Source organism: Salminus brasiliensis, chromosome 10 (assembly GCF_030463535.1).
Source record: "Salminus brasiliensis chromosome 10, fSalBra1.hap2, whole genome shotgun sequence".
Taxonomy (NCBI): Eukaryota; Metazoa; Chordata; class Actinopteri; order Characiformes; family Bryconidae; genus Salminus; species Salminus brasiliensis.
The window spans coordinates 29,343,906-29,366,069 of record NC_132887.1 but is presented as its reverse complement, the minus strand read 5'-3'; the positions used below and the strand labels follow the sequence as shown (position 1 = coordinate 29,366,069).

The window sequence follows — 22,164 nt, the reverse complement described above, 5'->3', positions numbered from 1 at the left end:
ACCTGACCCAAGCATTAGCTAATACAGCTACTACAGACCCAGGCCCACCTGAACCATGGAATAGCTACTACAGACCCAAGCCCACCTGACCCAAGGATTAGCTAATATAGCTACTACATATCCTCCTCCATGTTTCACAGTAGGGACAGTGTTCTTTTCTTGATATGCTTCATTTTTCTGTCTGTGATTTGTTTTTAACAATGGTGTCCTCCTTGATTGTCTCCCATGAAGTCCACTTTGGCTCAAACAACGACAGATGGTGCGATCTGACACTGATGTTCCTTGAGCTTGAAGTTTAGACCTTTAATCTCTTTAGAAGTTTTTCTGGGCTCTATTGTTCACCATTCATATTATCCATCTCTTTGATTTGTCATCAATTTTCCTCCTGCAGCCACGTCCAGGGAGGTTGGCTACAGTCCCATGGGTCTTACATTTCTGAATAATATGTGCAGCTGTAGTCACAGGAACATCAAGCTGCTTGGAGAGGGTCTTACAACCTTTACCTTTTAACATGCTTGTCTCTAATTTTCTTTCTAATCTCCTGAGACAACTCTTTCCTTCGCTTCCTCTGGTCTATGTTGAGTGTGGTACACACCACATCACCAAACAGCACAGTGACTACCTGAGCCCTGTATATAGGCCCTTTGACTGATTACAAGATTGTAGACACCTGTGATGCTAATTAGTGGACACACCTTATTTAACATGTCCCTTTGGTCACATTACGTTCAGGGGTACCATCATTTTTGTCCAGGCCTGTTTAACAAGTTAACCTTTTAAATAATTCTGTTGAAGCAATGGTTCAAAATCAATGTCAGATTTTCATTTGTTCATTGTCATAGAATTTGTATTTATTATTACTTTTGTCAGATTCAACTTATTTCTATGACCATTGTGGGTTTTTCTTTCATTAACCGAGGGGTACCAACAATTTTTGTCCATGTGTGTATATATAGAGCCATGACAACATCTGAATTCTTAAATAGATCTTGGCCTGGTTAAACGATTCCTCAAATGCATGAATACCCTGCTGTACATGAAAAAATATATATCGTTCTTTCCCTTGTGACTTTTGTTATGAGTCAAAGCACTGTTTTTGCAGAGGGTTTGCTGATTTCAAAAGAAACACTGGACAAGCAGATGTCTACAACCTCTTGGACATGTTGTCTACAGATCTGAAACATGGACATTCTGTATAGAGCAATAAATAACTTGACAGACTGATTTCATTTTCCTGTGCGTCTTGGAATTTTGCAGAAACTGCTGCCAAAAAATTTTAACAGCCAAGATGTAATTACAGTAGTGTTACTGGAACAAATAATAGGCTGTAAAATGTCAGTGTAGGTGTGGTGCAACAGAGATCTGAAGTATTTCCAATGTACAGCCAGTAACAAGCTTCATAAAGATACACTTAAAAAAAGACAAGACTCCGGTTCCAGTTTGAGGGTGAATGATCTTTAAAAAAATATTCAAGGCAGCACACAGGAAGAGACGTGAAAGGCATAAGAAACAGTATGTCACAGTATTAATACGCATGGCTATACAGCCATCCGGAAGTTCAAATCCCAGCCCAGACCTTCTTAGTTTGAATGCATAGGAGTTGCAAAGATGCAGACAGAAAGACTGAAATGGACTCGGGCAGGACATGCCAGCCAAAAGGCTGCTTGGGACAGTTAATAACTAATATCTAGTAGATCAGCTTCTTAATTCACTGTATTCAGAAGATATAGATGTATTCTGGGTGTTACACAGCCGTGACGGGCACCCACTGGCGTTCATGTAAAAAAATTCCAGTTAATCTGAAAGAGATTCCTTTAGGGAAGGTAAAACCATCTCTCCAGCGGTTCACATTGTGTCTTTAATGCCACTGTTACGATATAGAGGACTGCACATATTTGGGTCACCGGTCTGAGGAATGACTCCCTTTAAGAGTTTATTAAGAGCTCTGCTAAGATCCTGAAATCTAAGTTTTATGATGGGTTGGAAAATCAATTCAGGGGACAGTTGCAGATGCACTGGATGTAGTGTATCACTAAAAGGAATTCTACAATGTTTCACAAAGAAAAGAAAAAAAAACACCATAATTTTCATAGTTTCCACAGGAATTGCTAGGTTCTAAAAAGGTGGCTATTGTGGGAGCATGTTTCTACAGTATTTGAGAGGAAGAATGTGAACACCTGGTTCTGGGTTAGCGCTCCTGCGTTTTATGAACATGCTCACAGCTTTACTCATGCTCTTGTGCAACCTCAAGCCCTTGTCATGGGTGGTCAGCATGCCTGCTGTCAGTTATTTTGTGAATGAAAAAACTAAACAAAACAAAAACCCCAACTTTCATGAACCCAAATTAGCTCATTTAATACAAGGTGGTGTAAAGGGGTTTCTGAAAGTCCATTTTAGATTTCTCCTGCTTCTTTGAAGCTGACAGTAGGCCCATCTTACCTCATCTTAAAAGCTAGGAAGACCATCTGAAAACTACAAGAGTCAGGAAACCTAATACAATACTGGGTTATCTCCCTAATTTGACTGTTAAAAACATCTCCAGCAGACAGATGGGCCTACTATGGCTCAACACGTGTCTCCTCTAGAAGAGTCCGATGACTTCTCCAGTCACTGGGTCAAGGTCAATGTCATAGAAGCATGGACGAGTTGGGAGGCCTGGAATGGTCGGCATCTGCATTGGAAAACAGCAAGTGAAAACTTTAATGCCTCACTAATCCTGAAAAATTTGATAATGATAATTAATGAATAGAGGATGTTTTTAAATATGCAGTTTAATATACCAAGTCAACATTTTTTTTACATCTATTAAAGCTCATTTTTGAACTTAACAGATTGTGAAAATGCAGTTCTGTGGAACGGTTAGACAGCATGGTGGATAACATGCTAAGTGTGTTATTCACCATACCGTCTAACAGTCACAAACGTTCTTACTTATGAATAAGAGCCACTGGGCAAGACTAATGTTACATTCACCTGCCACTATAAACTGCCCTAGATAAATGCACGTAAAGATCATCATTATCACAAAAACCTCTAGGTTTGAAGTTTTTCACATTTTGATTAAATCTGGTAGTTGTTCTTAACATTGTGTTAAAAATTTCATGATGAATGGGCCAATGACCTGGAATAGAATTGGACTGACATCCATTCAAAGTTAAGTTTTTTCCTTCTCTTATAAAAGTTATAATTTTTTAGAAACAATTTCTTTTTTGCACAAGAACGAAACCAGGTCAAAAAGTTGCTTATTCTAGTTTAAGAATAAAAAAAAAAATATATATGAATGAAGCCTAATTCATAAATAAAATATGATGGATTATTTCAAAGTTGATTAGTTATTTTTTACTTAATATAAACAAATGGTAAATTTTATTAGATCACTTTTTAATATTTCTAAATCTAATAAATCAATTTAATAGCAAACTCTAAATGTGACCATAACATAAGTTCTAGTTAGTCAAAATTTGTGACCCAAATTTGTGAAACCTATGCCATAAACTTATGTAGGAGCCAGAGAAAGCACAGTCAAGTCATCACATAGAAGTGTCAACCCTCACCGTGCCAACCAGTGGATAGAGGAAGCCGGCACCCACGCTGGCACGGATATCGCGGATAGGCAGGACGAAGCCGGTGGGCACACCTTTCTTTTCAGCATCGTGAGAAAGAGACAGGTGGGTCTTGGCCATACAGATTGGCAAATTGCCAAAACCCTACAGCGAGGGGAATAGAAAAACAGTGATGTGCATGTTCAGGTATATATTCATGCACGTATGGTACAGTACTGTGAAAAAGTTTAGGCACCTAAGCTTGTTATTTAAAACCATTTTTCTACTCTAGATGATATCAGAACAGATGCATGTAAACATAAATATAGTAAAAAAGAACTAGCTCACCCTACTTTACACACTGATTTTCCAAACCAGAAGCAAGATATCAGTTTAACCAGATAACTTGAGCCCAAAGCCAAGTCTGCCCAATAGCAAAAGAACTGAGGGAGCTTTCTATTGGACAATTTAAGCCATCTGGCTAACTGGGAAACCCTGCTGTACCTGTGGTACACCGCACAGGTGGTGGATGATAAAAATAAATAATACTAAATAATAAAACTCCCATGAGGAGAGTTTAGAAAATGTTCTTTAGAAAAAAATTCACTGAGCAAATAAACAGTTCCTGACCAGATAAGGAGCTTTTTAATTCTATCACAAGTGCACAACATTTGCAGAGTACTGTTAATTGCACTATAATTAAGTAATAATTAAAAACTGACACCACCACAAAACACAAGCATCTGGTGTTAGAGGCTCAAATCTTGCTTGACTACAACAAAGTATTTAAATCAAGGCATTCATCTTTACAGATACGGCCTCACCTGTTTGGTGTACAGCTCCACTTTATGCTGAGCCTCTGGGAGGAGCTCGATGTCGTCAGCCCCATAAATCTTCTGCGCAATGATTCTAATCTTATCAGCGACGGGCAGCTAAAGAACAGCAAGAAAGCACCACTTTATAGACACCACTGACAAAAGGAGTGCCCAGGTGATGTTGTTTAATATGAAAAGAGCAAGTCAGGCAAGTGTAAACATGTATTACCTCAGTGTTGTAGAGGAAGCTGAAGTTGCTGGGGGCCTCTGCGGCTTTCTGCACGGCCTTGCCCAGTTCCACGGCTCCAGCGCCACCATCTGCCCAGTGAGTGCAAGGCACGGCATCAAAGGCCCCAGCTTCTTTAGACAGCTTGCAGATCAGCTGCACTTCAGCATCAGTGTCTGTCCTGTAGACAACAACACAGAGAGAATAGTCAGAACTGCAGTCTACAGTGCATGAGAGCAAAGCGCATTTTCACACATGGTTCTGATTAACTGAGGGGTTTTAGGAGGTGTTTGTACTTGTAGTTCGGGTCTCTTGGTCCGGACCAAGCAAACAAGGTATACATTGTTACATTGCTGCCCTGCTGTCTTTTCACCTAACACCTAAATCAACTGGACCCTAATAGTAGCCACAAACAACCCCACTGAGACCACCTCCAGAGGAATCATTAGGTCAGACACTGTAAATTCATACTGGATTAAAGGTACAGATCTTAATGATCTTCAGGAAGAACAAATCTAGCCGGAATTTGGCGAGACGAAAAGAGAGAGACAGCAGCTGGGTTTTCATTCTTATAGAACTGCTTACTTAAAAGCATTGACAGCCACGACGACCGGCACCCCAAAGTGCTTGGCATTCTCCACCTGTTTCCTCAAGTTGCTGCAGCCTTTCTCTACCAGCTCCAGGTTCTGAAAGATCGCAACATCCATAGGCATCATAATTATTAAGAACAATATAAATATGAGAAGCATTATGACAATACATTACTGAAGTCAATTCGTTTTTAATCCCTGTGTCTAAGACGTCATTTCATGTCCACATACACTGTATTTGTACCCTACACAGATCTAGTTCGCTTTTTGCATTGAGATTTACAAACATTATTACCTCCTCAGTGTATTCCTTTGGTAGAGGCATGCCAGCTGTGACCTATAGAAAAGAGACAAATACCTCAAATACACCGCAGTACAGTGAGGATCAACTGACATGCGTTTCCCCCTCAGCCCAGTCCTTTAGTGGAATTCACAAATACACCATGGACACTTAAGTTGAATTAGCACACAACAGTGCTGCTTCAGCTAAGACAAAATTTAGTTAAATAGCGCCCCCAATATTTACTGGGTACTTACTGTAGGTCCTCCGCCATGCATCTTCAGCGCTCTGACCGTTGCTACCAGCACCACCACATGAGGCCTCAGCCCAGAGTAACGACACTTAATGTTGAAAAACTTCTCCATCCCAATGTCCGCACCGAAGCCTGCCTCCGTCACTACGGGAGGGAAACCAAGATAGAAACAAGGCCAGAAATCAGTACAGATTTGACCATTTTTCAGAGTTCACACAAGGAGTGTTGCTGTTGTTGCCGTATTTGGTTAAGTAACGTGATACTAACCAAAGTCTGGTGATTCAAAATAGAAAAAATGCATTTCTCAGTTAATCAGTTTTAAAGCAAAATGCAAGCAGGATTTTAACCTTGCCTTAGATAGACTGAGCAAGGGGTCATGGTAATCATACGGTATACTTCTTAAAATTAGCTTAAATACTGTCATATATGTGCAGCAGGTGGAGCCAGTGGGACATCTCAGACCTAACAGACCAGATTTAGAAATACAGCTGTGACGGTGCAACACAGTGCAAATAGGAGGTGGTGGTACTTAAGTAAACATGCTGGAACTGTTGTGCTCCCTTTACCACTTTCACAGTATTTTAAAGAAACACCATGAAAAAAATTGCCATTCCTTGCTTTGCGCTCCCTCTACGGTCAGGTAGGAAGTGTAATTCGTACTTTGAGCAGGACTGGCCTGTTTCACCCAAAATTATACTTGCGATACTCTGCTTGTCACTGTAACATGTACTTTAACGCTGGGTTCAAAGTTTTATTTTTGCGTGACAATATATGAATCTAACAATGCATGCAAATAAGGAAAAAAAAGGCGGAGGAAAAAGGCATGTATAATACGACCCAATGAGTTTTAACGTACCGACAAATCCTTCAGGCCCCGCCAGCTTCAGAGCAATTTTATCAGCCAAGATGGAGGAGTTCCCATGGGCAATGTTGGCAAAGGGTCCAGCATGAACAAACACAGGGTTTCCCTAAAAAGGTGGGTAAAAACAGTCAGACTCATTATTCATTAATTGCTTTGCTCTTACTCACAGTTCATACTCAAAGAGCCTCAGTGAATTACATATTACCTGCATTTCAGTGATGAGAAGCATGCAATCTTGAGCTGATCTTAATATTTTTACACACAAAAAAGTGCAGGTTCTCGTACCTCCAAAGTCTGCATTAGGTTGGGTTTGATGGCATCTTTCATCAACACTGTCAGAGCTCCACACACACCCTGAATAGAGATAGAAGTGAGAGAGTGAAGCCCATCACTGTAGAAAGGTTGCACCATCTACGCTACTTTTCCCCCGTCCAGAGATAATAGCTAGTGCTAAATCACATACATACAGATACAGATATTACCCATTAAATTTGCCCTGTAACCCTAAAATAACACTTGCTAAAATGGACCTTTCCAGCTGTCAAACACACACATACACACACAAGAGTTCAAAATGAGAGAACGGCTTTATTATATTAATATGGAACCTTTAAATTCCTACAAGATAGAAATCATAAGCTGCCATACTTACCAGGTCTTCAGTAGTGATGGGGTCTCCGCTGCGGCTAGTGGCCACCACCATTTTAGCCAGCCTTTGCCTCATGTCCTCCATACTGCTGGTGAGAGCCAGCACAGCCATGATCTCACTGGCCACCGTGATGTCAAACTGAGCCTGCAGAACGAACACACACACACACACACACACACACACACACACACACACACACCCTCAACATTGGGACAGAATGGGATACTTGCCACACATGAGCAGAACGCTCGTACAGCTGCAATCATATCCTCACAATAAATAGTCCAACATTTCGTATAAACCTTTCCCAGAAGAGAAGAGGCTGTAACTGCAGCAACGAGGAGACAACTCACTCTCTCTGGAGAATGAGGTGCATCAGATAGTTATTCCTTATACTTACTGTTCTGGTATGGCCTTTCTCAGTGGGAGACTGGCCAACTGTGATTTTCCGTAAGAAGCGATCATTGGTGTCCAACACTGTATTGATGGGAAAAGGAAGGGGGGGGGGGGTAAAAAGTTATGGATCTTGTTCAGGGATATATTCATCTAGACCAGGAGTGTCCAACTAAACTGGTAGACCAGGAGTGTCCAAGGTAAAACTCTTAATTATATTATTAATTATTATATTATACAAGTAAAACTTCATTATTTGAGGGGTTAAATCAGGTGTCTAATTAGGCAGAGCTGTGTCCTGGGAGAAACTCCATTTGCTGCCTCTGATCAAGATCTGTATATGTCAGCATCAGTTATAAAGGGGAAGAAGTGATCAATGTGGTACAAGGATGGTATTGCACACAGTAGTACATTTAGAGCCTAAAGTCCTCCATACCTCTTTGCCAGGTGATGGACTCTGGGTCAAAATCCAACCTGGCAAAACGAGTAATTTCCTCTTCAGTCAGCGTGGAGGGGTCGATCTTCTCTATGCCCAGTTTCTTTAAATATGAAACATGAAAAAGCATGTTACAATCAATAAAAATAGATATATGGTCACACAAAAAATTAGGATACCCAATGAAATCTGCTGTATTTGTATCATATTTTATATGCTCCTATGTGTCCATATATATATTACATATTTATACATATTTATTAAATTTGTTAAAATATAATTAATAAAAAAAATCAATTTTCTTGTGAGGAAAACGTTTGGACATCCCCATACTTAGTACTGCTTAAAATACCTGAAATCAGAACCTGAAGGTAGATGGATGTGCTTTGTCAACTGTGTTTCAGAGCTACTTGTAGGTCCTGTGATGATATTTCAGGAGTGTTGGAGACTTTCTCAGTGCTCAGAGATATTTTTGTATCCCTTCCCAGACTCCTATATATATCTACAACCTTGTTTCTGAAGGTCTCTAAAACCTGTCTGGACCTCACCATAGGGGATATCACTCACTTCAACAATCAAGAGCAAACAAAGCTAACCTAAGCTGCACCTTCTAATCTTGGTCATTTAAAGTAGTAAATAGAATGAATGGGTGGTGTACTAACTTTTTCATGAGAAAATTAATTTATATTAATTACATTTTACAAATGACCTTTTTTTAACTTTTACATTATTTTGAAGAAAAATCTATATTTTTTCAGTTTTGTGTGTTTTTATATTAAATCCATCTCACAGAAAACTAAAAATGCAAACAAATGGAGCAGCTATATGTTTAAATACATTTAAAAAAGAAAGGGTTTTATGCATACACCTGAATTGAGATCTATATATATAGAGCTCTGACAAATAAGAGACGACTTAATTTTTTTTTTAAAATTTGCATCTCTACGTGTATGACAGACATTCCAGGCATTTCATCAAACAAAGCAGAGTTACCTGAATTTGTAGACTATGAACGTAATAAAGTCACCCAAAAGCAATGTGAAAGACTAGTGGAGAGCATTTATGAATGATCTCAAAGTTCAAATATTAGTGCTTTGCTGTTACAGCTTCTTTGCATTTTAATTATTATAGTAAATTATTTGCATTGTTTGAGCAGTTGTTTTTGAGCAGTTGCCATTTGTGCAAATAAATGCTCTGAATATAAATATTTTTATTTGGAATTTAGGGATAATGTCCATGGTTTATGAAATACAACGCAAATGTTAATTTCCCTAAACACATTGCCTATAAATAGTAAAACCAGAGAAACTGATAGTGTAGGGTGGTCTCTTCATTTTTTCTGGAGCTGTATATACATACAGACACACACACACAGTAATCTGAGACGTTGAAATGGGAAGTATTTGGCAAATTACATTTGAAAATGTTGAATTTTGAGATAATTAGAGGGTAAAAAGGTCAGAATAACATTTGTTAATCTGTGGTTAGAAAGCAACATGACAATTACTCCAACCTTTAGTCTGTTGATCTGCACAGGAGAAAACTTTCTCTGGCCTCCACTTAGTGGCACAAGGCGGTTAAAAAGTGCCTGAAAGCAACAAATAAACAGGAGAATGTGATGGAATACACATACAATAAATCTTCTCACAATAAACTCAGAATATTATATATCTCCCTGAAAATGGACAGTTCTTACTTTATCAGACTGAGTGGCCTCATGGAACATGCGAGCATCAATAGCAGCAGCCACCAGGTTGTTGGCAGCTGTGATGGCGTGGATATCACCAGTAAGGTGAAGATTAAACTAAAAAACAAACCAGAAAACACAACTAATCCATTTAATGCTTAATTAACTAAGTCATATTAGCAACATTTTAAAAACTGGACATGGAAAGCCACTGTACCTCTTCCATGGGAACAACTTGAGAATAACCACCTCCAGCAGCGCCACCTAATGATAGAACATAACAATAATTAATAAAAGTTATAGTATTATAGTCCTTCCAAAGTCATGTTATGCAATGTATTTTGGCCAAAAAACTCCCACAGCAATACCTAACTAATCGACTCACCTTTGATACCGAATGTGGGGCCTTGAGATGGTTGGCGTACGCAAGCGAACACGTTGCGGTTGAGGTGAGCACCGAGGGCCTGCACCAATCCTATCGTAGTGGTGCTCTTCCCCTCTCCAAGAGGCGTGGGAGTGATTCTACAATTGCAAAAATCATGAGGCCCTTTGTATTCATGAATTTGACAGTAAATGGGGACAAACACCCTCCAATATATTCTGAATATTGCAAAAACATAACACTGCACCAATTTCCATTTTTGCCAATTTCTTACCCAGTAACAACGATATATTTGCCATCAGCTTGGCTCCGAAGTCGATCAATAGTTTCTAATTGTACTTTGGCCTTGGTCTTGCCATACAGTTCCACTTCATCGGAGAGAAGCCCAATCTCCTTAGCCAGGCGGTCAATTGGCTTTGGCACGCAAGAGCGAGAAATGACAATATCGCTGAGAAAGACAGATTAAAAGAGAGGCCAAATGGTTACATACAGCTACAGTGCACTAAATTATGAAGCCAGTCGCAAAAAGAAAGCTAAAAAGACCAAATCCATTTAAAGGGAAAAGGCTTAGATCAGAGAAGTAGAGGCAAACCTTGGAACGGGTCTCTGCAAGTTGAGCTTGGTATAAGTGATATTCCATTGACCTGGTTTATGTTCTTGAAGGAAGCGTTTGGCACTAATAACAGTATTCTGATGAAAAACACAAGAAAGACAAGAAGAAGCATGGCTTAAGTCAAAACACTTAAAACAGGGTGAAGATCCAGCTCCATCGTGGACTTCAAACTTAACAGAGCTGAAAACAGACAGTCCTTAATACCGAAACAGCAGGGCTGTAGACACAGTATGGAGGTCACAGTTCAGTGTGCAATCATTATTGAACGTAAAGCAGAACCATCTGGAATCTAATGAATGCCTTCAGATACTTTAAGATGTGCAAATGCGCACACACAGCTTGTCTAGTCCCTGTAGAGAAGTCCAACGAATAGAACAGGGCTCTCTGGAGGAGACAGGCTCATGCCATGCAAAGATGAGCTAAGCTAAGCTGAGCTCCAACTGACTGGCGTCCGACTACGGCAAATGCAATTGACACACAGAGTGGGAAGACTCGCCTGCATCTTTCTAATCAGTAACGGTATCTTTTCTCTAGTGTCTTTGAAGGGGTTGAGCTTAAGCTTTTTAAATACAGTGAAGAAGCTAATGGAAACACTCCTCCTAAAGCACAAGTTCTACATTCTATTTAATTTGTACTTTTATGAAATAAGAGATGCTTTTGAATGATTTCAGAATGAGCTGGTGTCCTGATACTTTTGACCACCAGTTGTATGTAAATGCAAATAATGATCTGAAATGTTTTCTGATGTACATTTAAGAATAAGAGCAATATAGGCAGATGAGAGACCTACCTGCATAAGCATGGCTACAGTCATGGGGCCAACTCCTCCTGGCACTGGTGTGATGAAGGCTGCCTGCTCTTTAGCAGAGGCAAATTCAACATCGCCCACCACTCGCTTTCCACTTGCCTTAGTGCTGTCTGTGAGGACATTCAAACAAATGCATGACTTCGGCACACACACACACACACACACACACACACACACACACACACACACACACACACACACACACACACACACACACACACACACACACACACACACACACACACACACACACACAGGACATTTATGGAGCCCATTAACAAATTGCACCCTTCATGAGGTACAGTTCTCTTCCGGAATGGAACCCGTTTCTGTTCCCACAGCCAAGAGGCGTGCATAAATGATCATGGTAATAGAGACACTTTAGACCATCAGAAGTTTCATTGCTATGTTCCACTTTTTCCTCAGATCTGATTCATGTTGGAGTCAGTGTCTTGTATCAGTCTTTAGTGTGAATGAAACTGCACCCTAAAACGTCCCGCATTCACACATTCAAACCAATAACTAATCCAATCCGCCATGATTTCATGGGCTGAAATAGGTTTATATTTATAATGGGGGCAAACAAGACTACAGTTACCTTAGCAATACTCCTAAAAAGTTATGTTCTCACAATACCATGCAAATTCAATAACTTGCAGCATAAGGTTTCCAGGTGGTACGCATGCTGTATTACCATAACAAAAATTAAATTGCTGTATTGCCGTAATAGCTCTGATGATGCTCACCTGGAATATGGTTGATGCCACAGTCGATGACTACTGCTCCCTTTTTCACCCACTCTCCCTTCACCATCTCAGGCTTTCCAATTCCAGTCACCAAAATATCCGCTTTTCCCACCTGGGAAGTGGATTAGATTCACTGGTCATTTTACTGGTCCTTAATTTATGTTAAGAATATCAATAATATACACATTACCTCTCTTCTTAATAAGCTGTTATTCCAAACACTTTAACCTCTTAAACCACAGCATTATGATCCAGTTTTAAACATGTATTATGCAGTGAACACCATGTATTATATAGTAATTGTAACAAAGCGAATGTACAAGTTATGAATGTTTTGGGCTCCTGGGCTCCCCCTAGAATCGAGTTCACAGTAAAGCATCAAATTGCGCTTTGAGGTCCGCCCATGGACACACGTTATGCATTTCTGGACAAGCCAGAAGCTACAGAACTGGTATCTGAAGTGCAAGAAGCATGTGGACCGTTATGGTAATATTGGAGTAATATAACAGGATTTTACACAGACACGACAATATGAAATATGATAACACAGCATAACTCAATTCTAGTAAGCAATCTCGTTTCTGCTACACCAAAGTTACATAGAGCAGTAGCAGCTTTCCAGCCCAGAGTTTGAATGAGGGAATTTTAATGATTTTAAGGTACAATTGCTACATAATGCAGCTCTTAGTTATCTCATCCTTCTTGACTGTACAACAGTACAATTCCAGAATTCACTGGAGGTTAATGGTGCTGCAGAATTACCCATCTGGAACAATGCATTACTGTTACAGTGCAATGGAAAAATGTGATTCTTCCTATATCCTAATATCACTTGGTCCTTTTCTGATATTAGAAATTATGTTTGTCTTTAAAATGTTTATTTGAGATTTAAAACATATATATTTTTATTTTACATTTATACACGGTGTCCAAACTAATCAAACACTCCTACCGTTTTCACACAGTAATGACACCATTGCAATTCAGTGCCATTTCCGACTAGATTTGTCATCAAATTAGACTATAATTAAACCTAGCATGTCTGCTGATCTCAATAGCTGAGGAAAATCAGTCTGACTTACAGTTGAGATCACACATCATCTTGTACGAATCTTAGACCACTTTTCAATATTTATTGCTTTTTGTATGCTTAGCGGTTCACCTCAGCAGCCAGGTCAGCGGTCTTTGAGTGACAGGTGGTCACAGTAGCATGATTCCAGAGCAGAAGGTCATGCATAGGCGCGCCCACAATCTTACTGCGGCCAATCACAACAGCCCTTTTCCCTACCACAGACACACCTGTAAGGAAAAAGAAAATGAAAGCATAAATCACTCAACCACTAATTCACATAGAACATCAAAGTCCCCTCTAATAAATCATGTCTATGTTTTTTGAGTGTTATTTTTCTTAATACAAGAAAGCCACCAATATCTTACTTTAATCGTAAACAAATGAGATAAAAATGCAGTAACTTCAAAGACAAAAACAGTCACCTACCTGTCTGTTTAATGAGCTCCATACAGCCATTAGGAGTGCAGGGAATGAAGCATTTGTCAAGATCACCACGGGCCAGCTTCCCTGCATTTATGCTTGTTAAACTATAAACAGGACGTACAGGACATTTACTGCAATGTTTATTCTTATTACACCTTATCTTTCACCTTTGGCTTTTCCGAAATCTAAGGTAACCCTCTTAACTCCCCCCCGCCCCCCTTTTTTTTTTATTTGTTTATCTTTTGTGATCATTTCATTACAAATGGACCAATGGACGTGGTCCAAAACAGAGTTACATCAACACACAGCAAACATATCTTTTTGAAATTCGGTTTGCTTACCCGTCTACATCCTTCTCTGGAGCCACAGCGTTGGTGACCTTCTCAGTGTCAATGCGGTGAATGGAGTCCAAGGGCAGCTGTACAATGAGTCCATGGACACTGGAGTTCTCATTGACCTCTCTGACACTTCTCAGGACCTGAATGTATGTGTGTTCGTTAGTGACAGCTTACCATTAGCAAACCGTTAGAACAGGTCCGATACCCAGGCTGGGCAAGCTGCCACTGTTGGGCCCCTGGGCAAGGCCCTTAACCCTCTTTGGCTGCCCACTATTCTGAACACGAGTGTGTGTGTTCAGTGCATGGATGGGTTCCCATTGCTTGCCTTTTAGGAGTTTCGTCTATTAGCATTATATTGACAATCTGTAAACAATATTGTTATTGCTTTTTTACTTCTATAGTTTATATTGTGTATATAGTGGTAATTTATCTACGTTTTTGCATCTGAGAGTCTTGCTATCCCTTTGCTGCTGTGACACTGAGATTTTCCCCACTGTGGGACTAATAAAGGATTATCTTATAACTATGTACAGTTTATGTTTTACATGCAATCTCCATACTTTAGACGATATGAGTAAATAAGGGACTCAGGCCACATTCACAAGGCTCTACTCACCTCATCTTCAGTAGCAGTCTGGGGAAGCCTTAGATGTGTGGCATTGATTCCGATCTAAATTCAAGCAAAAGATAATTCATCTGAAAGTGAGGGCAGACCAACTGCTATACAATTCCGAGGTTTTCAGAATCTGTGAAAGTCTCTTCTCATGAATGCACAGTCGGTAAAATAATTTGTAGTGGTACAGCTATTTACCTCAGCAGCGGCCTTCAGCTTCATGCTGATGTACAGGTTGGAGTCATCTCTGTTTCCCACCTGCAATACAAACACACAGCTTGTTAGTTCAAAGTTTAAATGTTTATTTGTTACATACACAGTTCTACTTAGTACAACTAGCAGTGAAATGCTTTGATAACTGTCCACTCACATGAAACAGGTAAAGTTAAGGTAGAAATAGAATATACACTGTTAAAAGTACAAGAACCTTAAGAGGTTCACAGAGTCTGTCCTGCTTGGTGCCGTTCCCAAAGCAGGCAGTGATGTTCCCCGTCAGGATGATTTCAACAGTGCAGGAGTAGAAGTTCCGCTGCACCTTGGAGGGCAGTCTCAGTCCCTTTGCCTTTCTTTACTAGGGGATGCTAGGCCAATGCTGATTTTTGCATTGGTATAAAGAACACAGCCCCACTGTCTCGGATCGGGATGTCACTAATTGAAAGTCAATGTAAGGTCGGAGACGGATAGGCCATTCTGAAATACTCCATATTCACACATATGATTGCACACAAAGTGAGTGCGTTGGCAACACTGTCCTCTTACCAGACCACACAGCAGAATAAGAAACCCTGCTAAGGTGCGCCCTCTCATGGCAGAACACAGATAAAACAAGACGTATAAACCACTCACAGCCTAAGTAGACCAGAGAGCAGCGTGGTTCAGAGCTCCAAGTAGTGGTTACTATGATTATCGGCACCACTGTAGATCATAAGTCTGCCCAATCCATGCTGGATTTCCGATCCAGACATGACCTTTGTTTACATCTTTTGGCGTAGCATAAACACAAAGGTAGCCAGAACTACATGCAACTACAAATGATTGTCCGCTGTGGTCTGGACCAAAAGAAACAAACTACAGACTATACAAAACTGCAAAACTGGAACTATTTTGTAGGATGTATTTAAAGTACCAATGAAGCAGCTTTTCCAACATGCAAAAAACACTATGAGCATGCTTATCTTATCAAAATTCACACACAGTAAAACTTGCCAAACCTTCACAGCCCTGCAGTTACTACAGGCATTTCAAGGACATCACTATGACACAAGACGGACATGTTTTTTGACCACTACAACCATAAAGATAAGTGGTAAACCTTGCGTAAATGGTAATATTCCCATTCAATTTTGCACTGGAGAAGTAAGATCTGTGGAACTTGGGTGTTTAAGGTGGTAGTAACTTCAGGCTCCTGCAGATGTCATTGCACAAGGACAATCAGGCTAGAAATACCTGCAGAGTGTGATGGGCTTTATAGATTGAGAAGAGGTGGTATAGTGTAGTGAGTGCCTTGTTGGATGTGTGAAAAATGGGCAGATGCTAATGACTGGCAAAAAGAAGTGACAGCATTTGGGCATGCCAGAGGCCATAGTGTAAAGGGAGTAGCTAAATTTGCAGGTGTATCAAAGCGTATGGTCATGCGGGTATACCAGCAGTGGCAGAAATCCCAGACTACAGGAAATTCACATCAGGATTTTGGCGGGGACAGGTTTCATAGCTTGTGATTGAAAACTGCTTCGCTTGCAAGCAAGAAGTGCTTCTAGAAGCCAAGTCAGGTTATTCAGAACTAATTTCTGAAATAAAATACTTTACAGGAAACTGCATACCATGAACATATGCAGCAGAGTGGCACGCAAGAGGCCTTTGCTTACAATTTCTGCTGGTAAACCTGTATGCTTGTAAGTTACTACCACCTTAAACATACAAGGTGAGCTTAGTTTCAATGGCTTGTCAACTGATCAGTGAAACTTCCCCATTCTCACCACATGGCCATAATATAAAACAATGTGTTATTGAGGAATGTAGGTAAATGCAAGCTCAGCCTTCAATCTTCAGCCTAATCTTTCTTATTATTTGCATAAAATCTAAAACAATTATCTTTATAATTATGATAAAGGAACATTTCATCTTATTAATATTAGCACACTTTACTCCTTTTACTAGGAGCATGGCACCTCCTCCCACTGACCTGTAATACCACCAGGCCTGGTCTGAAGTTTGCATCTTGCTGTGTAATGGCCTCCACCTCCTTCTTCAGCCTCTCTCTCACCTGACTGGATTAAAAAAAACAGAAGAAAGAAACACACACAACAGGCAAATATTAAACCAACAGCACATCGTCTCACCGGGATTATTCAGGTTCCATTTAAGCCATAGCCCAGCTACAGTCAGCGCTCCTATATAGATGTAGTGTTCCCAGAAGATGCTCTTGTAACCAAGAGCATCTTCCCAAGCCATTTAAAAAAAACAGAATGAAGGGGCAGTCAATTAGTCAAACATAAGACGTCTGTCTTATTCAGGCTAAATGGTCTTAAGATAATTGTGATGTAATGTTTAATGTTCACAGGTAACCTCTGTTCTTAAAAACTTAATGGTTATAACTTGGAAGCATTTCATCACTGGGGTAATATGTATATATAATATTTGTCAGCCATTTCAGTCATTTTTAGACGGTACCTGGCACAGAAGCGGACAGTCAAACAACCCAGTTAATAGATTGCGAACTGGATCTTAATATTCGCCAAATACAAAGATACAATAAAAAGTTCATTAATGATTGCACTTATTATTTTTTCACTTTATTGAATTTAATTAATAATAAAAAAAAAAAAACATTTTTACAGAACAGAACTGCCCAAATCAGACCCCTTTACATGTCCTCTACATGTAACCTTATTTCGTAACAGGCATGATATCTGCTGTGCTAAGTGCAGTCAACCAGAGCAGCTCGACATCGGCATTTCTACAACCACCTCATCTGCTAGGTATAACAAATGTGGCAGCCAGTACATTAAAAATGATGAATTATGTTCATGTGACAAAATACTAATTGTCTTACTTTGGTTTGCATGAAACATCACTTTGGAGAGTGCTGTACCAAGGTAATTCCCATAAGCTAGTCTTATTGTTGTATTTTTTCATTTGTTTAGATAAGCACAAGCATTTTTTACTTAAAACTACAGGACGTCAGGGTACAGTCTAGGATAGCACAGAGAGATTAGGGCTGCACAATATATTGTTTCAGTATCGCCATCGCAATGTTAAGGCACATTCAACATCGCAGGTCACTAGATGTGCAAAGCCATGTAGGACAAACTAAGTCATACACATCATGCTACAATTTGCCTGAGGCCTTTATTAAAATCACAAAATTCTGGATCACTGACTTCCAGAGAAATCTGTTGTGCTTCTTGTATTTATTTATTTATTATTTTTTTTAATATCGCAAAACTACGATATATCGCAATGTCAGTTTTCCCCCCATATATCGTGCAGCCCTGGAAGAGAGCCAACAGTCCAACAGACTCTCTAATCAAACCACATAACGTCTATTGCCGAACGACAGAGGATGAACGCTATCTGCTCCTACTACAGTTCCAAATAACAAAATACAGCATGAGCTTCACAGTAAAACCGAGCCTTTCGGTATGTCCGGCAACACTGTGTAACAACACTGTGCTAAATCAAAGAGACTACTGAGTAAAACCCAATGTAGGCCTGACATTACATAACGACATTATCTGAGGTCTGACAGCCTGAACTGGGTCACTGTTTCAGTGATCATTCACCATCAGGGGTGAAAGTACTGTAATCTGATCAAAGTAACAGTGTAGCCAATGACGCAACTCTCAGTGATACCTGACGTGCAGAAAGTTCACAACGCAATCAGAAGAGCACGACACACGGTGCATGTAAACATTCGACAATCAATGATGTGTTTAAAGCACTGGGTTAGGAGATCACTCAGTGTGTAACTGCAGCTAAATCAGTCATGTGGAGGAGCAAATAAGGAAAGCATGAGCCGCTCAGTCTTGTGACCACGGACACAGCTAATCAAAAAGAAAAAAAAAAAAAAAAAAAAAAAAAAAAATCACCAGATCACAATTATAGTAGGGACGCACCGATACCACTTTTCCCTTTTCGATACGATACCATATTTTTAAGTATCTGCTGATACAAAGTACTGATACCAATTCAGACTTAAATACTGGATAGATGGCTCTATATAATTCTTGATATTTAAAAAGTGTTCCACTTTTTATATGTTGTACGTTTTTCCAAATAAGATATAATAAGCTTGAAAGGTTTGAAAAGTTTCAGCAACAAACGCAGAATCTGGCTAAGCTCAGCCAAACAGACTTTATTTTAACTGGTGTATAAAATGTACATTTACATTTCAGAGCAGTGAAAAAAAAATACCAGTTTGGAAACAATAAGCGTTCATATTCAAGCACACGTCTTTATGGTCATAATGATTTATGATTGGCGCTGATACAGATACGGTACCGCACAGTGCTGCTTATTTCAATTGTGGCACGTCTCACCATATTACAACGCAGTTAAAGACCCTGACCAAAATTTTTTAAGCGTGTTGGATCATGTCTCTGCCCTGACTTTGTCAAACTCTCGCCTGGAGCACCTGAGATGGTCAGCATGTTCAGAGCACACTGCACTACCAAAGCTTTCAGACATACCAGTACTGCACAGGTGCTGTCCTTGTTCAGCAGCAGCACAATATGGCTAAAACTCCCATTATACTCTGAACACACAGCCACACAAGTCCAAAATACAGCCAACCTGTGTTACAAATATTACATTTGGGCCTGCTTTTAATACAGTAAAAAAAAAAAAAAAAAAATCTATCAATAGGCCAAAGTGCAATGTCTGTGGTGGGTCAAGGGTCAGAAAGACCAAAAGATAGTTCTGGTTGGAACTTATGGGTAACTTTCCGGTTGTGGTGGAGGGGAGAAGAAAGAAAGAGGGAAAAAAGTCCACTTTGGCCTGTAGTTCACACACACACACACACACACACACACACACACACACACAAGACTTTTAAGTGTACAACACACAGCTATTTAAACTCAACCATTAGGCTAGTCATCTAACTACTAACTTACAGGCCTGGGCAATATAATACTGATCACTAGTATGATAGATCACAACACAGGAGCTTCTCTGATCATATAGTGGATCTCATTAGTACTTATAACACAGACCATCTACATGTTTCATTACAAACATAGCATGATGTGCCCTGGGTTTTGCTAGAAATCCAATTACAGTATGCAGTAGATTTTATTTCTTTTTTATCACTGGCTTTTGACAGTATTTTAATGCATCTTTTTTGCTCTGTTCTAACTTTAGATGACAGAAAATATCAATATTGTGGCATTGTAGCGTACTGAAACTAAAGCAGTACTAAAAAGCAGCTTCATGCAAATAAAAATGAGAATTTCTTGCTTCTTGGCTTCCCCTACAAAGTGTAATCTGCACTTTGAGCTGAACACTAGTTAAGGACACGGTTTACACATGCATTTGTGGACAAGCTAAGAGTTCCCAACAGCCACTGGAAGTGAAAGCAGCTCATGGACTCAGGTGGTGGAGTAATATCACCAAATTTTACTAAAATATCATTATCATGTGTTACGCAGTGTTACGCAGATCTCATGAGTGTTGTCAGTAAAAGCATCACAACAATTTTGAAGCAGTTATTTTAATGTAGAAATGCAACAGAATGCTGCTTTAAATGATCAATATTATACTATATGAGAAACATATGTACATGCCAAGTCCATGGCATCCACCTTTAGATATGATCATTAAAAAAGAAGAATAAATATTTTTCAATATTAATCTAATATTAAATCAGTCTTCTCATGTCTGATCTAGACTCTGACTGTGTATCTAGACATCCAACCCAGCCCAACAGCAGGCAAACTGATCCTGAGAATACAAGCGTCTGTATTAAGGCAGTGTTGGTGTTCACTCTGCATCCACTAGAGGGCGCTAAGCCAGACCAAGCTGTGCAGAAACCTTCAGAAAGATTCACGGATCTCTCCACAAACATTAACCAGACCAGTCTGCAGCCAGACTCGCCCCCTTCTGCCCAGCAAAGCCAATGTTTTTCACTTATTAGACTTTTTTTTTTATTTTATTTTTTAGATCTATTAACACTTTGCGTTTCGGATGATTCTGTGTCAGATTATAGCATCAGCCTAAACGATAAAACATGCCCGTGATCTAACGCCAGGCCTAAACACTGGGCTCGTAAAGAGGTCAGGCACTGCACTCTTGCCCTTATGAGCAGAAGGTGGAGGTGGAGGTGGAGGTGAAGGTGAAGGTGGAGACAACTGCAATTGCCCCTTTAACATGCACGCTCGAGTGCAACGTTAACAGCCCCGATCTGATTAGCTAGCTACCAATTCTGCAGAAACCTGGCGAACAGCAACGCTTTCACATAATGAGAGGCTCGTGAGTGCCGCACGTGGCTGGCGCGCTCTCCACTGCTGCACGCTGTGCACGAGACGCTTCCTTAGCTAAATACTCCATATCCACTAAACTCCAGCCTTCCTAAACTCATCCAGAGCACCATGCGTCTTCTCCACGTTTATGGGAAGTGGCCCCAGACCTTTGAACGACTAGGCTGGGTGTGAAAGCGCTAGCTAGCTACCTGACTCCCACCTCGGAGCTTGAGCTGCACGGCCAGGATAAGGTGCGAAATGAAGGTACGAGCAGAACTTACGCTGAGACTTCTTTCCCGCTGATGAGTTGAGCTGACATCTTCGGTGGGTTTAGTGGTCTCTGTCTCACTCGACTACCTGGAAACTTTTCCACCACTTCAGCAGACACCCCTCAAGCTGAGACAAGCCTTAGCGTAGTTTCCGTTAGCAAACCCGGTTTCTGCGCTCGGCGAGTCAAAACTCAGCGTAAAAGCGTCATGAATGCCACCGGATCCTGACGTTAACGGAGTAGGCGTACTGCTCTGAACCAATCAGGAGGCGCCTCACAGAAGCGCTGTTGATTCTGCGCGGTATCAAAGATCGCATAGAAGAGACGCGAGCCGTGCATGTGTTTTCTTTTAGACCCGATAAAAGTCCAGTATATTAAAAATGATAATAGCATAACTTTCACCATTAGTATTATTTTCTCCGTCTCTCTGGTTCACGCCCCTCCTCCCCTGTGTCAACGCACACATACACAAAAAACATAGACAAATCCAACCCCCGGAACTAATATTTTGGGAGCATTCTGTAAACTAATCCAATATAAAATAATAATATAATATTCTAATATTTGCTGTGGACAAATGTCATTTTTCAGTGAGTATTTTAAAATAATGTGTAATGTCATGCAATTCTCCCACAAACTGTAATTTACCCATAACAAACTATAACAAACTATATTTTAATACCAGTAGAAGTCTTGAGGGCAGCTGGGTC

The 22,164-nt window shown here is 40.1% G+C and overlaps 1 protein-coding gene across 2 annotated transcripts; it reads right to left on the bottom strand.

The window, feature by feature from the left end:
• Window positions 1-1,444: 1,444 nt before the first annotated feature.
• mthfd1b (methylenetetrahydrofolate dehydrogenase (NADP+ dependent) 1b) lies at window positions 1,445-21,561 on the bottom strand. Of its 2 annotated transcripts, XM_072690491.1 has the most exons (27): window positions 21,468-21,561; window positions 16,911-16,995; window positions 14,927-14,986; window positions 14,732-14,785; window positions 14,119-14,255; window positions 13,781-13,881; window positions 13,445-13,581; window positions 12,283-12,394; window positions 11,519-11,646; window positions 10,708-10,805; window positions 10,390-10,563; window positions 10,119-10,255; window positions 9,951-9,997; window positions 9,743-9,850; window positions 9,560-9,634; window positions 8,047-8,149; window positions 7,618-7,694; window positions 7,221-7,361; window positions 6,854-6,922; window positions 6,563-6,674; window positions 5,711-5,850; window positions 5,469-5,510; window positions 5,169-5,269; window positions 4,587-4,764; window positions 4,367-4,474; window positions 3,555-3,707; window positions 1,445-2,671 (listed from the first exon to the last, which is right to left on the bottom strand). In XM_072690491.1, exons 1-27 carry the CDS (start codon window positions 21,503-21,505, stop codon window positions 2,582-2,584), a joined length of 2,805 nt encoding a protein of 934 aa, XP_072546592.1. In that variant the 5' UTR covers window positions 21,506-21,561; the 3' UTR covers window positions 1,445-2,581. The 2 variants fall into 2 exon arrangements, with proteins under 2 accessions (XP_072546592.1, XP_072546593.1); XM_072690492.1 differs by lacking the exons at window positions 16,911-16,995; window positions 21,468-21,561 and adding an exon at window positions 15,156-15,204.
• Window positions 21,562-22,164: the final 603 nt, after the last annotated feature.

Excerpts from the sequence above, each read along its gene's own strand:
- mthfd1b (XM_072690491.1), bottom strand. The coding sequence starts at position 21,505 with ATGTCAGCTCAACTCATCAGCGGGAAAGAAGTCTCAGC. Across the intron at positions 13,582-13,780 it reads GGAGCTCATTAAACAGACAG|GTGTGTCTGTGGTAGGGAAA; the intron begins GTAGGTGACTGT and ends TTTTCCTTACAG. Across the intron at positions 4,765-5,168 it reads GTGGCTGTCAATGCTTTTAA|GACAGACACTGATGCTGAAG; the intron begins GTAAGCAGTTCT and ends TGTTGTCTACAG.